Source organism: Osmerus eperlanus, chromosome 3 (assembly GCF_963692335.1).
Source record: "Osmerus eperlanus chromosome 3, fOsmEpe2.1, whole genome shotgun sequence".
Lineage (NCBI taxonomy): Eukaryota > Metazoa > Chordata > Actinopteri > Osmeriformes > Osmeridae > Osmerus > Osmerus eperlanus.
In genome coordinates, this window is record NC_085020.1 from 11,167,142 (window position 1) to 11,185,136 (window position 17,995).

General features: G+C 40.5%; 2 protein-coding genes across 2 annotated transcripts; both read left to right on the forward strand.

Annotated features, from left to right (window-relative positions):
• The first annotated feature begins 11,678 nt into the window (after positions 1-11,678).
• On the forward strand, positions 11,679-15,948 carry LOC134016993 (olfactory receptor 1D2-like). Its single transcript, XM_062456241.1, has 2 exons — positions 11,679-12,246; positions 15,601-15,948. Exons 1-2 carry the CDS (start codon positions 11,679-11,681, stop codon positions 15,888-15,890), a joined length of 858 nt encoding a protein of 285 aa, XP_062312225.1. The 3' UTR covers positions 15,891-15,948.
• Positions 15,949-17,023: 1,075 nt separating this feature from the next.
• Positions 17,024-17,971, forward strand: LOC134016994 (olfactory receptor 1D2-like). Its single transcript, XM_062456242.1, has one exon. It carries the CDS (start codon positions 17,024-17,026, stop codon positions 17,969-17,971), a length of 948 nt encoding a protein of 315 aa, XP_062312226.1.
• Positions 17,972-17,995: the final 24 nt, after the last annotated feature.

Here is a 17,995-nt window from a genome sequence, read left to right on the forward strand (position 1 = left end):
CAATAGTTCTAGAAACATAGGCATATTTCTCTGCTGGACATACCCACTGGTCATGCTCTCGTGAGCTCAACACATCAGGGTATAGGTCAAACACTGTTCATTAAATTCAGAGTATTTCAAACAGTATAAAAAGTAATAAAGTAACCATCTTTAATTATTGTTAACTGATCTGTGGTCAAGGACAGATCTATTCACATTGCATACAGCATTGTATATCAGTTGGAAAATAGAAGGAGGCAAATGGCCATCTTTATTACATTGGCAAAATAGTCACTTGGTACTTGAGATTACATATCAGACATTTCAGTCATTCCCAGGGCAATAAAGTTATCATCAGTCTTGCTTGCTTTTGTCTGTGGCTTGATTTGGGCTACCATAATCTTACTGGCAGCCTTACGAAAACCTACTGCACAGCACTGTACACAGCAGGCAGTACACATCTTCCAAGCGCAAACCACAATCAGCACAACAACGATTAACATGCCCAATCCAGTGATTCCTATTTGAATGATAGTCGAAAAAGAAACCCCGAACAGAGGAGGTCAGTCAGCACAATTTCTAGCTTCAGGTTCCCCCAAAGCTGACATTATGTTTTAATGTAAGCAGCCATACTTGTGATATTAGCAGATTCATCGTGGATAAAAGTACAACAGTCATGACCTATCACAGCACAGCTACCTCCCTGAGCTGACAACAGATAATCCAGTGCCATACGGTTCTGGAGCACTACCTGCCTCATGGCCTTCATCTCAGACGCAACTGCAGTTAAGGCGTCGGCTGTCTCATTACCAATGGACTCCAACCCTACTGCTAAGCTCCTAATATCTCTAAAGGCAGTGATAACACCATACACAGGGAGAATGGCAACTGAAAACGTGAAAAGTGACTGAGTACTATTGAATCCACGTGATGTGATCCCAGCTTCTTAGCATCTGCATTAATAATACTTCTCTTGTGGCGGTGCCACCAATGTTTGGGAAAGGGGTGCAGGGGCAACCCATCTACAGGTCTGAGGGCTCGTACAATAAACCCAAGGTAACACGTTCCTGACCAGACGGCCGGCAGGAAATAATAAGCACTCTTAACACATACCCACATGGTGCCATTGTTAGCTGCACGACGAGACCAAAATGGTGATGCCCTTATACTTACAGGTCCATCTGCAACAGGCAAATCATGCAACAGGCTGTTAGCATACATACCACAGTGTGGTTACATGTATTTTTTACCAAATACCTTCCCATAATTATTTAAACATTTAATCAACCATATACTACATCTTCTGTAGTATGCTAAAAGTGTAGGAATAGCATAGTCAGCAACATCAGGAATTTATGTCACCCGCCCAAATGGTATACAGGACAAGTAACATTGAACTCAGATACAATTGAACTTACAAATCATCCAGTAGAGTGTGAGCATACATAGAAACCGTATCCTTGCATGTATTTTTTTCACTCTCACTGTACCACTATGCCATACACAAAACAATGCAGGTGGGGCATATTCAAGAGATGACTGACTTGTTCGACAGAACAGTCACATTTGTTACATCCAACCCTACACAAGGCCACTTCTTGACCTTACACATATCAGCCATTGACAGAGGGACAGATATCCCTGGATAACCTCCAGAATGCTTGGGACTCTAACCACAAACCCTGCAAGGTCTGTCCCCTCTAATGCTGCGTCCAGTCATTTTTTCCCGTCCACGGAAAGGTGTTGTTGCACAGATTGTTCTTCATGTGTGCTTTATGATGAATCTCAATGTTCACATCAGTATAATTGGGAGCGTGCAATAGTGACTCTCGGTGTGGCTCATGTATGCGATGTCTGTGGACTCGTGCGTCCAGTATCAGTATATGTCTGTCAGGTGTGTGCGTCAGTATGTCTGGATCTCATCTCTCATCGTAGCTCCGGCAGCGGCCTTGGTTTCCTTGAAACAACCGAGGGCCTCCGCCACAGTATCCTCTCGTCCCCATTCTGGGTGCTGTCATCTGCTTCATGTAGAGGCCGGAGGAAGACTGAAAGTGTCTTCCCCTCTCCAGGCTCCTCTCTCTGGTTTCCCGTCTGGGTGCTGTCATCTGCTTCATGAATCACACATGGGGGAGAGAGGCATGGTATCAACAGCAGCCCCTCTCTGGCTTTCTCCTCATGTGACTCCCCTTTCGACGTCTTCAACACCTCCGGGTGGGTGCTCTTTGGGACCTCCTTCTCAGCGCCCCTGGATTGGAGTGCTGGATGGCGGGATCCTGGTTTTGGCTCAAATCGGTCAGCTGGACTGGAGCCTGCTCCCGGATCAGCCGCTGCAAACGGGTCTCCACCCCCCTTGGTGTACTCCTGGAGGAGTAACCCAGTGGGGATGAGACAAATGACAAGTTGGAGCAGGCACCATTTGGAGGTGCACCTGCTCCTCCACCGGCCCCTGGCTCTCCGTTGGGACCCTCCACCTTTACAGCTGTGTGAGTCACCAAGAGAAAACCAGGTATGGACCGGTCCATCTTGTTGAGAGGGCAGTCCTCCGTTTGTGCACTTTCACATAGTCTCCCGGTTGATAGGGATGACATGGCTCCCCAGCGGGCAGCTTTCACCTGTGAATGCACAACCCTGGTTGCTCTAGTTAGGGAAAAACAAAAGTTTAACATTGTATCATCCATCTGGTGGATATCCATCTGTTTCAATGATAGTGGGGGAGAGACAGGCAATTTCATTGGTCTCCCTAAAACTATCTTGTGTGGGGAAAGTCCATTCCTCCTCTGGGCTCATGGCCATATGAGCTAGTGGGAGTGCATCAGGCCATTTTAGGCCAGTCTCTTCACATATCTTGGCTAGTTTGTTTTTCAAAGTTCCATTTTGCCTCTCCACTGCCCCTGCAGACTGTGGGTGGTAGGGACAGTGAAAATGCTGGTTGATCTGGAGCGCTTTACAAAGTTCCTGAACAATTTGACCCGTGAAATGTGAACCTCTATCACTGGACAGTCTTGTGAGGATCCCATATCTACAGATCACATCTCTAATAATAAGAATCTTGGCTATCGTGGTAGCATCAACTTTCCGACATGGGTAGGCTTCTACCCATTTCGAGATCATGTCAACAATTACAAGTACATACTCAAAATTACAACACTTGTTGTTGTACAACATTTTGTAAATTAATAAAAGGACCACTTGGTGGTGGGTGGGATCTTCTCTTTGGTCCCTTTTCGGGATTATGCTGCTGGTAAATATGACACTGAGCACAATGTTGCTAAGCCTTTGTGGAAAAAAACAGGTGCAAACCAATCTGTATTTACTATTGAGACCATACCCCCCTTGCTCGTATGGGCACATCCGTGCGCCATGCGAGCCAACCAAGGGAACAATGCACATGGAATCTTTCGCACAGCCAACAGATAACCAATCATCCCTCTCAGTGTTATCAGCAGCGGCTCAAAGGTCCGCCACAACATGAAGAGAGGGAGTGCGTGTTTCCGGTTGCTGAGACACAAACAAATAGAGACCTGGGACACATCAGAGGAGTTGGCCGCAGCCTTTGCTGCTAAATCAGCTCTAGCATTTCCTCTTGAAACATCATCTGTATTGTTAGTATGAGCCTCACACTTAGTAACAATAGCTAGCTTTCTCTGTAGTAGTATTGCAGACAACAAATTATCAATCATCTTTCCATTCTTGATTGCTCCACCTGAGGAGTTAATGAAACCTCTTTCTCGCCATATGGCACCAAAATCGTAAGTAACTCCAAATCCATACCTTGAGTCAGTGTGAATATTTACGACCTTGCCTTCTGACAAACAACATGCCCTTGTCAAAGCAAAACTCTGCCTGCTGTGCAGTGCATTGTGGAGACAGTTTACCAGATTTGAATGTCTCACTGTCCGTGCAGACCGCATATCCGGAGTTTAGAGAGCCATCCCATTCTCGGGACAAAGATCCATCTACGTACAACACAAGTTCAGCATTATCCATAGGTTTGTCAAACATATCAGGTCTGGGTGTTAGCACTTTATCGACAACCATCTCACAGTCATGTGGTTCACCATCATCAAGGGTGGGCAACAATGAAGCTGGATTCAATGGGGAGCATCTATGGATTGTAATGTTACTTTGAGTCAACAATTACAGTTCATACTTTGTAGCTCTAGTGGCTGACAGGTGTTGAGTTTTGGTGCGTAACAGAAAAGCACTTACTGCATGAGGAACCATCACTGCCAAGGGCGACCCCAGCACTATATCTGAAGTTGCTTACACACATGTTGCCGCAGCACAGACTGCTCGTAAGCACGGGGGGAAACCTGCTGCCACAGTATCTAAAGAAGAACTCACATAGGCAATAGGCCTCTTAAGATTACCATACTGCTGGGTCAGTACACCCTGGTGTAGTCTGGCAGACCGAGAGCTGGCGCCTGGGCCCAGGCCTGCTTGAGAGATACAAATGATTTATCAGCTTCAGTTTTCCACAACAAATGAGTATCAGTCTCCTTCCTTAAATCAAGGATAGGTCTAGCCAACACAGCATAATCAAGGATCTACTAACGACAATACCCGGCTGAACCTAGAAAAAGACTTGAGTTGTTTTGGTGTTCTAGGCTTCGGTATCCATCGGATGGCCTCCACTCTATCAGGCGTCAATAGATGCTCTGTACCTTTGAGTGTATGGCCCAGATACTTGACCTCCTAAGACCATAACTGCAGTTTTGCCTTTGAGGCCTTGTGGCCCTTCTCAGCCAGTGCCTGTAGCACAGCAATAGTGTCCTGTTGGCAGGAGGCAATATTCTTAGAACATATCAAAAAGGTCATTAATATACTGCACCAGAGTAGAGCCGGCTGCTAAGGTGACATCCTGGAGGTCCTCTCGTAATGCTTGACTAAACAACGTAGGTGATTCGGTGTACCCCTGTGGTAGAACTGAAATGTATAGTGGACCTGGCGAAACGTGAATGCAAACAGATACTGGCTCTCTTCTGCAATGGTAACAGAAAAGAAAGCAAACAATAGTCATTCACAGAGCTAGAAAGTAACAGGGTTACTTGCTAAGTATCGTAACAGGGTTAGGCACAACAGGATGTATAACACAGGCATTACCTGCTTATAAACCCATAATAAACTTCAAAGTATTTTATTAGCATTAAAGGATCAAATTGACCTAAAGTCTACCTATGACTCCTTGTTTCAACAAAGCATTAATAACTGGGACAATACCTTTCCCTACTTCTCTATTACTAGCATACTGAGGTACGGTTCTCAAGAGTCGTACTACAAACAATGATAACAACTGGGGTAGCATTCTTAATGCGCCCAATATGATAAGCGTGTGTGGACCACAGTAGCTCAGGCCCAGCTTCTAGCAAGGCCACATCTGCGGTCGCTAAAATCTCTGCATTCCACTGCTGGGGGATGTGTATGGGATTGCTAGGCCAAGTGTTCTTTATCCTAAGGAATAGATAAGAAAAAGTCAGTAGTGCATTTCATTTCGGTTCAGTTTGCACAACAAATTCCTTTCCAACAGATTTACTTGTTACTTACTTTTACATAGTTGAAAGAAATACATGTTCATCTTTCAAAGATCCATCTATCCACCCATAAGAGCTAACTGACAGTTGTGTCCACAGGAACCCCAGAAACTACCACTATCATCTCATTGATTTGGGTACTGTGTACTGTTGAACTGGCTAACCTAGTAGCTCTGTGTCTTACTTGAAAAAAAGAGGAGCTCTCTGCCTCCCCTATTCTTGATTATTATTATTTTTGATGGTGGCTGTTTACTGTCTGAGTGTCCTTGAGCAGGCCACAGCAAGCTCTTCGTTCTGAAGAAAACGGGAGGGGTTGAGTGCAGTAGTATGGAGTATATGACTGAAGGGTACTGACTATTTCTGTATACTGTGACAATAGCCTGCCCTGTGGCGTATCTGTTTACAGAGTATGCACATATCCCTGTCTATCTCTTACTCCCCTTGCTGCCTGCCCCTGGCTCTCCTTTTTCCTTTAAACATATTATTTTCCTTCTGTAAGACATTAATTTGCAATGTCATTAATTTCTCAACTTTCTTTTCTGCATTCTCCTGCATCAATGTACAATTATGTTTGACATAATCCATAATCATATCAACAGTTTTGTTCTCCCAATGTAGAACCTGTTTCTTAACTTCTACCTGGAGTTCAGAAAGCAATCCACATATGAACACATGACAAAGTGGCATGGGGATGCAGCTGCTGTAAAACCAGAATGTTTTTCAAAAATCCTAGTAAGTCTTTCCAGATAATCTGTAGGATCCTCATCTTTTCTGTTTGCGATCATACACTTTGCTCCAGTCAAGCAACACCCCTCCAGTATTACTGCCATTAAACACCATCAGAAACCTATGCTTTAAGTTTTCTCAACATACCGGTCTAGAGTTCACCCTCTAAGCCTTGATTCAAATCAATAAAAGTAGGTATGTTGGCATTGATAGCTATATTTGCAAATCTCTTAGAAATGTTGCTGAGTCCTCTCATGTCAGGAAATCCCTTTCCTAGCTCCCTCAGCTCAGTCACTGACCATGGGCGATAAAGGTACATAGGCTGTCATACATCAGGACCTGGATATGCACACATAGGGTTCATTGATACCTGGGGGTTCAACTGACAGGCCTTCCTGGTTAACCTCACCCATCATGTTTTGCTGTGATATAAACCTTCTCTTGTAGGTTCTGTTCTGGCTGCACCTGACCCGCTGCTTCCCCTAATAATGCATTTTCCCTGTCTCTGGCTCTCCTCTGCATAGCCACAGCTATAGCAACAACATCATCTTCATTGTAGGTAAATAGGCTACAAATCTTTGGTAGACTCTCTTGTTTCCCTTGAGAATTAGCGCTACCTTCAGCCTGTTTCACAACTACTGACTTCTCACAATTAGTTTTGGCACTGTTAGTCTGTTCAAGCAACTTCATGTTAACATGTTCGAGCAATGTCTTGAGTTCCCTCACTTTATGACTTTGTTCAGTCTGATCATCTTTTCTCTGTCTCAAGACGCTCCGGGTCATTTCTTGCTTCTCTATCAGAATCCGTTTTAGCTTGATCTGATTGTATTTTCTCAAGATAGACAATGCCACGTCGTCTCGTAGCTTCAGTTAACCATATCATAAACATTGGCCAGCTGACAAATTGTTTACACGTCCGACTTGTTTCCTTGTCTTTCAAAACCGCTTTTAAACTCTCCTATATATATTTTTTATCAAACGTTCACTCCAGCGGAAAACAATGTCTCGGGTCATGATTAATCCACGCATGCCATCTCTCAATGCTTGACACTGCTTGAATTCCATGTAAATCAAATCATATATCGGGCTGGACTAACAACGTCTCTATCGCTCCTGTACTGAAAACTAGATTACCCATACTGAATTACAAAGTATCTGTAACAAATCTCATAACGGTAGGCTCTTATGATTTACTGCAGCAAGAATCACACAGCACTTTAGAATATAGTCACAAAATCACATGGCACTATAAAACAGTCGCACAATCTCATAGCACTGTAAAACGGTCACAATATTGAAGAATAAAAGAACTACAATATCATGTGGTAGTGAACTACAAATATGGCCTTTTTCAAGCCAAACTATCCTCGCCCTCCGGCGCTCGATCATGGGACGCGCCTACAAAGACCCAACTCTTTGGGAACGCGCATACAATAATTTCCTCAACTCCATAAGTAACAAAATAACCACAATTCGTGCTTAAAAGGGACGAGTTAATTCATAAACTGCCAGTCTATATCTTTCCCTTAGTATTTGATTGTGTCCCTCGCTGATAATTAAATGCCAAGCTTGTCAGTTAAAAGCCTAACTGCCCCTTTACATTGTCAAAGTATCCCTAACTTGTTTAAAACCACTTTACCCTTAAAAGTTGGTCTCTCGCATAAAGCCTGTGACCCTGATACATTATGACCGCCCACCTACTGTGCTTGGTCTTAAGAAAAGCCCAAAACAAAACTTAATACAGTTACAATTCAAACCAAAATAAAAGTCCCACTAAGATCTCTGTTCAAAAGAGAAAAGCCCAACACAAAACTTAATACAGTTACAATTCAACTTAATACAATTCAAACCAACATAAGATGTCTGTTCAACTAAAGTTTTCAGCTGTAAACGTGCATTTTAAAAGAAACACATACCTTTCCTTGTTTGGTTCACCCCTGGTCTGCATCTGTAAAACCATACTCTCTGTTATCAGATCCTTTTCCCCAGATCAAGAGTATGGGACGTATTCTCTTAACAGATCCTTTGCCTCAGATCAAGAACACAGATTGTTTTACATACTTTTTCAATACTTCACACGACCAGAGTTCTTGTACGCTATCAGAGTTTGCCAACTCTGACCAAGACAAAGTAAAAATAGCAAGTCAATTAATGACCCAAATTTACTAAACCAAAACTCTAATATTATCTTCCTCCTGTTGAGGCCTAGCAGACTCTGGTCTGCTAAGACCAGGCTCCCAACTGAACGTCACAATAAAAGGTTCTTAAATTGTTTACGTTACCAGCATCGCAGAGGGACAGCAGGCGCACCAAGCATAAAGCAGTCCGTGAATGGGGTTTTGGAAAAGGATCCCCTTACCATTTAGTTTTGTGCACCACGGGTTCTGCTTTATACTGGTGCTGCCGTGGGTCTCTCCTGGATCTGGTTCTGCAATCCTGCTGCTCGACAACGCCAATTGATGAAGAAAGTGTTTTGTCCGTCTCTTCATAAACGGAGTGACTAAGTTCAGTTGAGTTCTGGATTTTAATAAGTATTATCAATCTGCAGATTGGGAGAGAAAACCAGACCTCTGACAATAAATGACCACACAACACCAGGCTTAGGTCTCAATCATGTCTCTCTCAGCTCTGAAAGCCGGAGGACCATCTTTTATAGGGCACAGGAATGTAAACATAGATAGTGACAGTCAGGCAGTAATGACGTTACAACAGTCTCAGAGGAAGAGATTCACAGCTCCCAACACATGACCACTCAGACTAGAGAGATCATAGTTGGCGCTCTCCTTGTAGTCATGACCAAGGACGTTTACCCAGTACTTTCTCCTGATCACGAACATCTATTAACCCTGACACATAGACACCATCTACTCTTATTAATAGCAAGCTTACATGAGAACATACTAACTAGTATCCAATGACTAGTTATATTGATTAGTGAATAATGTAAGCACACAGGAAATCCCAATTTCTTCCACAGTGTGTTAGGTGGGGGACTGTCAGAAGCTCTTCATATTCATCCCTCCTTCACCTCTTACTTTTCACATAATACTGACAGTAGGGAGACTTGTACTTATCAGGGCTGCGTTTCCCGATAACGATTGATCGTAGCTGTTACGAGGGTTCTCTACGATCAATTTAGGCTTACGATGCTTTCGGGAAACGCACCCCAGTCCGGTTAGTTACCTCAAAATCATCAACAAGAAGACAAAGGCCCAGCTCACCACAACCCCTCTCATGTTCACATAATATTTGTTATTTCCACTGTTTGTTCGGAGCCAGTACAATAGTTGAGTCAGTTGGCAATTTATTTCAATAACTCAGTCAATCAATCAATCAAGGTCTGTAGGGGATTTAATCTACATGCAGTGTATGAGTTAACACGTTCTCCAAATATTGCCTAAGGTAACAGTTTGATGAAGGGTCTGTACATTATCTGTAAATTTGGGTGAAAGTAAACCTTCCGACCATTATATCACCTTTTTTGTTGCATGTCAATAGTAGGAACATGTATGTGTCTCTCAAAAACGATAAAAGACTTGGTTTTGGGGTTGGGGTAGGCAACTTTACTTAACATGGGCCCAACCTGAGCCTGGTCTAGGGATATCTGTAACCTTTGACCCCCCGACGATGGGCCTGCAGAGAGCTGCTCTGTACATCCCCCTGCAGATAGCAAAACAGAACCGAGGGTTGAGGCTGGATGTAATGGAATGAGAACCGTGAAACTCACTCCTCAGGTATGTAAGAGACCACCCGCGTCAAAGAAGAGCTAGCTTTTCTTTGGCGTAGTTGGTAGTGGTCGCGCTTGGCAAGTCGGAGGCCGAGCGTTCGAATCCCGTGAGTGGCGAACTACCTTGTCAGACGGAGCGTGGCTACGGCTCTTACAGACCCGTCACATGGAGTAGCGGAGGCAACAAGAAAGAAGCATCCATGTGCATCTTGTGAGCAATATCAGAGTGTGAGTGAGTTCTTGGTCTTTAAATAGACTGCCCTGTCTTTAAGAGTGGTCATAAATGTCTGTTTTTCCGTCTGTTTTTAAAGTTGTCATCTTGTCTCTTCATATTTTATTATAAATACAGTAATTCATAGATGTCATACATATTTGATCGTATTTTTTAAACAACATTTCCATAATTTTCAATGACTTCGTAAATTCTACGAAGTTCAAGAATCTTTGGGGAAAAATGTCATTTAAAACACTTACACATGCATCTACAGTCTGTTAATAAACAGACAAAGCAAAGCAGAGAGTAAAATAGTATTGTGTTGTGATATGTTTTACATCACATACTCCCAACAATGACATCAAAGTGTGTTGACTAGATCGACAATCTCAATCCACAACACAGATGTGCAGATAGCTTGGTCTTAATTTAGTCTTATTCTTTTTGCAAAATGGGAAATATGTCAGTAGTAACAGTGTTCACTCTGTCTGGGTTCGGAGACATTACAGACTACAGGGTCCCTGTCTTCTCTGTCACTTTATTGTGTTACTGTGTCATTGAGCTAGTTAATGTTACTGTCATCATGACTATCGTCTTTAACAGAATCTTTCATGTGCCAATGTATATCTTTCTTTGTAATTTGTGCATTAATGGACTTTTTGGTACTGCAGGATTCTACCCCAAATTTCTGACGGAACTGCTGTCTTGTTTGCAGGTCATTTCCTATGCAGCATGTTTGTTTCACGCTTTTGTCATATATTCTTCTTTGTGCATTGATATTTGTCTGCTAGTTGTGATGGCTTCCTGAGAAAAATCTGCCTGATCTCCTTTCATTGTTTATGTACAGTAAAGAAAAAAGACAGTCTTTAACTGTATTTTGTTATATATTATATATATTATATATTTTTTTTACTTATTGTATTTTGAGCATGAAGTTTAATGTATATACACTATGTTTGTACTTATTTTATTTTAATTTTACAATAAAAGAGTGGGTTTGGGCAACCGTTGTTATCGTGTATCTGAATCTGTATCATAGAACCAATTAGCGCTGAATGAATGTGTCCATATTGTTATTCTGTCTCTAGTCTGCATCAATGATCTGGCAATATTATGAACTTCAGAGTTACTGTCAGATGAAAGCTCTTTTGGATTTACAAGATGACGTAAAGTCAGATCACTGATTGGACACATTGAATCTCAAAACAACCTGCTCATGTGTATATACGATTAGACCGGGACCAAATTGACAGTCAGCAAGGGTTAGAATAATGGCTGGAACTACACAGCACAGACTTAACATCAACAGTATATAATAACTCATATTATATCTGCTCAAATAATCTTTCTATTTCTTAGACTGTACATGTAATGCTAAGTTGAATGTAATGAGGGATATCTTATTTAATATTACTATTAAGTAAACATAGATTATCAAACAAGAGAGATGACACATTCATAAATGTTGCAAAGGTTTAGATTATTTTTGTCTTCGTTTGTAATGGAAAATGTGTCATCTGCAATAGAGTTTTCTCTGTCTGGGTTCGAGGAGCTATTAGACTACAGAGTAACGCTGTTCTGTCTCACTTTACTGTTTTACTGTGTTATTATTATGGTAAATGTTGCCCTTACTGTTACCATCACCATGGATAGAAATCTCCATGAGCCCATGTACATCTTTATTTGTAATTTGTGCATCAATGGACTTTATGGTACTTCAGGATTCTACCCCAAGTTCCTGCTGGACCTTCTGTCTCGTCATCAGAGTATCTCTCATTCAGGATGTCTGTTTCAAGCTATAGTAATATACTCTTCTGTGTGCATTGATATTTGTCTGTTAACAGTGATGTCTTATGACAGGTCTGTGGCAATATGTAGACCATTGCAGTATCACTCTATAATGACTAAGAAGCATGTCATTCAGTTAGTCTCTTTCTCCTGGCTTGTTCCTTTAGGTCTTATGTGTACTATTGGGATATTTATTTCCAGACTGAAATTGTGTGGCTCACACATAGAGAAACTGTACTGTGCAGGTTGGCTGATGGTTAAACTCTCATGTTCTGCGACCAGTTGGATAACTTCAACCACACCAACTAATGTAGTTGCATATTTAAGTATATCTTTCTATATTTTTCTTGGCATTTACATAGTGTACACTTACGTTCGGTTGATCAAATCATGTTTGAAGTCCTTAGACAGCAGAGGAAAATTTGTGAGGACTTGTGTTCCACATTTACTGGCATTATTCAATGTAATAATTGCAGTTTTATTCGATCTTATGTTTATGCGGTTTGGCTCAGTAGATTTACAGCAAAGAGTTCTGAACTTCTTTTCCATAGAAATTGTTATAATTCCTCCCTTGTTTAACCCCCTCATTTATGGTATTACCCTGACTCAAATCCGTAGCAGGATGCTGCATCCATGTTTGAAAAAGGCAAATTGTATCTAATGCATCTGTAGAAGTAGGTCATGAAAATAGAGAAGAACTGAATCCATTAATAGCAAGAAGTATGATACAGTGTGAGCAAACTGCCTGAGTTGGCTGTTGGATGCAGTTTGTTCAATTACTTGCTTTTTCTTGCTAGAAAGGCAGGATACTAAACACTTTTTTAAAATGATATACGTAGAATTGTGTTTTAAAGATAACAATATTGTTTTATGCTCCACAAAACCCTTTGCTATTGAGTTAGCAAAAAAATACAGCAGTTGCAATGTGTTTCATGGGGCTTTCAGTCCGTAATACTTAGAAAGAAGCCTACAGTAGCCTAAAAGTACACAAAAGTGTACTTTGTCTCAGTCTGTTTACCAAACTGTTGTTGCATCGCTTTCCTCCCACAAGAACAGTAGTGTGTCATTGTTAGTACATTGTTTATCTCAAACTGTCTCAATCTTGAGATTATTTGCCTTCAGTTCTCTGATTTGACATTTCCATTACCAGAGCAACCAGGTAATGTGCTCATTTAGGTAAAGGGGAATACTGCCACTGTAGATGAAAATATACAGCACATTCTGTATGTTTAACTCATTGATATTAGATAATGCATCAACTTTTAGCATTCTCTTATTTTATATCTGTTGGCTATATAGATGTTTTTAAATAGGTAAATCTTAAAAAACTGAATGTAAAAAAAAACACAGAGCCTTCAAAACTTCTTGGCTGTTGAAATTCTAATAGGTCCTCCATTATTCAACCCCCTCATTTATGGTCTGACACTAACTCAAATTCGCAGTAGTAGTAGTAGTAGTAGTAGTAGTTAGATAGACTTTTGATTTAAGTAAGGGGAGTGCCGAACATGTTCTGTCGCCGTTTGACTTCCTAAACAGCTGTGTAAGTTAGATGTTTTTGTCGTGTGTCTCGCGTAAGCTACAGCGTTGCATTGAGCTACACTGGTTTGAAACCACTGGTAATGGTAATTTCACCAACAAATCGTTTACTAATGTCAGAATAAATCCTACAACGAAAATGTATATGTGAGGAATGTTTATTTTAACGATTGAAAACAGATAACGCTACATCATAGACCACTGTAGTATAAGTTGCCCGGGCAACACAGGCTAATGTCATGATGCTAATACTTCAGTGAAATAGTAGACTACTGTTTCCGAAAGTAGATGTACTTCCTTAATAATATCAGCTTATACTGTACATTACACATCACAATTGTGTGTCATATCACAAAGTAAAATGAGTAAATAGTTATCACCCTGGCCTCTTTGCTTGTGGCGTTTCTGCAGCTGCCTTGCAGTAAAGCTATAGTTAGCCTAGCTATCCCCCAAGTTAACAGATGCAAAACGAATGTTCTGCCAAAGGTAGTCACGCGTGTTTTCGCGTGACTACATATTTGGCCTACATAGACAACGTAGGTGTCAAAAGTTTCGTCTTGGTAGCGATTGAGTTGCTTCTATTGGAATTTACGTTCCGTTGCATGGTTTAGGCTGAAGTTAAGTTTTTGTGGCGAAAAGTGAAGCTAACGGTGGCTAATTTGCTAGCCACAGTCGCTGACGTTACTAACGTCACTACGTCACTAACGTCACGAAAACACGCGTGACTACCTTTGGCAGAACATTCGTTTAGCATCTGTTAACTTGGGGGATAGCTAGGCTAACTATAGCTTTACTGCAAGGCAGCTGCAGAAACGCCACAAGCAAAGAGGCCAGGGTGATAACTATTGACTCATTTTACTTTGTGATATGACACACAATTGTGATGTGTAATGTACAATATAAGCTGATATTATTAAGGAAGTACATCTACTTTCGGAAACAGTAGTCTACTATTTCACTGAAGTATTAGCATCATGACATTAGCCCGTGTTGCCCGGGCAACACATACTACAGTGGTCTATGATGTATCTGTTTTCAATCGTTAAAATAAACATTCCTCACATATACATTTTCGTTGTAGGATTTATTCTGACATTAGTAAACGATTTGTTGGTGAAATTACCATTACCAGTGGTTTCAAACCAGTGTAGCTCAATGCAACGCTGTAGCTTACGCGAGACACACGACAAAAACATCTAACTTACACAGCTGTTTAGGAAGTCAAACGGCGACAGAACATGTTCGGCACTCCCCTTACTTAAATCAAAAGTCTATCTAACTACTAATCTGAACTTCATTGCCACAGCCTAAACGTTGTCAATATGTTCATGAAAATAATTAATTTCAGCCTAAACCGTACAACGGAACGTTATATCCAATTCAACCAACGCAATCGCTACCAAGACGAACACAGCAGTAGTCTAGTACTGTACCGTAGTAGTACAATTTACCGGAGCAGCTTCTCCACACAGGGCTATATCGCATTTTGCGTTGTTACTGCCAATGATCGCTACCAGTGAGCTTTTTATGAATGAGCGATTTTCCACTAAATAAATGTCAAGCTTATTTACGTGTTGGGGGGCATATTTTCAGTTAGCAGATGGTACTGTTTGAATCGCGATTCCATCTTCTACTGCCGGGTAACGTCGTAGAATAATCTTCAAAGGGGGTTCTTTATTAATGAATGAATGCAATGAGTAGGCTAAATGCCTGAAAATATCATGAGAAGGGAAAAACTTAAAATGACGTTTAAGTCATAGAGATTAGGTACATTTTTACACCGGTCTGCCAAATGTATTCGTTTTGATTCAACGATGAGGCTGCCTCTTGCAGGGGAAATGAGAAGACATCTATTTCATTCTACACTTCACTCGTATTTTCAGTTGTAAATGAGCAGCAAAAAAAAAAAGCTTTTAAATCTATGTCATCTTTATAAATAATAATTATGCATTTTTATATAAAATATACAGAAATATCAGTTGTAAAAATGTCATTCAAAAACGGACCCCTGTGCAACCGACGCAAGCAAGCACACCCTACAATTTCCCCAGAAATTGTACCCTCTCTAGTGTTCTATATTTTTCTTGTCATTTTCATAGTTTGCTCTTACATGCAGTTGATCAGATCTTGTTTTAAGTCCTTGGAAAACAGAGGAAAGTTCATGAGTACTTGTTTGCCACATTTATTTGCGTTATTTAACATTACAATTGCTACTCTATTCGATGTTATGCATATGCGTTATGGCTCAAGCGATTTGCCACAGAGCCTTCAAAACTTCTTGGCTGTTGAAATTCTAATAGGTCCTCCATTATTCAACCCCCTCATTTATGGTCTGACACTAACTCAAATTCGCAATAAAATACTGTGTAGATGTTTGAAAAGGAAATAATAGTGTGTTGAGTATATTGTTTATATACATAAATGGTAGGTACTGTAAAAGGTGGGCCATAGGGAAATAAAACCTTACACAAAAATAATATTCTAGAGGTTGCAAATTTGCTAAGCTGTGGCATTGACTTTGGGGTTGACAGTGATATGCATTCACAAAGAATGTTTTCAAAGGTTTGCTCAGAAAAAAAGAAATTCTGAGCTCTATCTTGGCCCAGCTCTGCAACAGTTACGCTGTGCTTTTTATTGTAAATAAAACTAGTGGTTTTAGGGAGATGTGGAAGAATGGGAAGTGTGTATTTTGTCTAGCTCTGTTTGTTAACATGAGTGATCCAGTTAGAATCTGACCCAGTTCTGAACTAACTCACCTTAGTGATAGTGTACTAAAGTGTAACTTGTTGCAGGATAACTTGTTCATAGAATTGTTAACATGTTTTGTTGCCCAAATATTTTTACATACCAGACATTCCTGAGACTTCAGATGCAAAGCATCACACAAATCTGCCTGATCTCCTTTCATTGTTTATGCACAGTTTTTTTTTTCTTGTGGTACCTATTGTATTTTTCTTGTGGTACTTATTGTATTTTGAGCATGAAGTTTAATGTATATACACTATGTTTGTACTTATTTTATTTTAATTTGGGCAACCGTTGTTATCGTGTATCTGAATCTGTATCATAGAACCAATTAGCGCTGAATGAATGTGTCCATATTGTTATTCTGTCTCTAGTCTGCATCAATGATCTGGCAATATTATGAACTTCAGAGTTACTGTCAGATGAAAGCTCATTGGATTTACGAGATGACGTAAAGTCAGATCACTGATTGAATCTCATAACAACCTGCTCATGTGTATATACGATTAGACCGGGACCAAATTGACAGTCAGCAAGGGTTAGAATAATGGCTGGAAATACACAGCACAGACTTAACATCAACAGTATATAATAACTCATATTATATCTGCTCAAATAATCTTTCTATTTCTTAGACTGTACATGTAATGCTAAGTTGAATGTAATGAGGGATATCTTATTTAATATTACTATTAAGTAAACATAGATTATCAAACAAGAGAGATGACACATTCATAAATGTTGCAAAGGTTTAGATTATTTTTGTCTTCGTTTGTAATGGAAAATGTGTCATCTGCAATAGAGTTTTCTCTGTCTGGGTTCGAGGAGCTATTAGACTACAGAGTAACACTGTTCTGTCTCACTTTACTGTTTTACTGTGTTATTATTATGGTAAATGTTGCCCTTACTGTTACCATCACCATGGATAGAAATCTCCATGAGCCCATGTACATCTTTATTTGTAATTTGTGCATCAATGGACTTTATGGTACTTCAGGATTCTACCCCAAGTTCCTGCTGGACCTTCTGTCTCGTCATCAGAGTATCTCTCATTCAGGATGTCTGTTTCAAGCTATAGTAATATACTCTTCTGTGTGCATTGATATTTGTCTGTTAGCAGTGATGGCTTATGACAGGTCTGTGGCAATATGTAGACCACTGCAGTATCACTCTATAATGACTAAGAAACATGTCATTCAGTTAGTCTCTTTCTCCTGGCTTGTTCCTTTAGGTCTTATGTGTACTATTGGGATATTTATTTCCAGACTGAAATTGTGTGGCTCACACATAGAGAAACTGTACTGTGCAGGTTGGTTGATGGTTAAACTCTCATGTTCTGCGACCAGTTGGATAACTTCAACCACACCAACTAATGTAGTTGCATATTTAATTATAATTTTCTATATTTTTCTTGGCATTTTCATTGTGTACACTTACGTTCGGTTGATCAAATCATGTTTGAAGTCCTTAGACAGCAGAGGAAAATTTGTGAGGACTTGTGTTCCACATTTACTGGCATTATTCAGTGTAATAATTGCGGTTGTATTCGATGTTATGTTTATGCGGTTTGGCTCAGCAGATTTACAACAAAATCTTCTGAACTTCTTTTCCATGGAAATGCTTATAGTTCCTCCCTTGTTTAATCCCCTCATTTATGGTCTTACCCTGACTCAAATCCGTAGCAGGATGCTGCATCCATGTCTGAAAAAGGCAAATTGTATGTAATCTAATCTGTAAATTTAAGTAAAG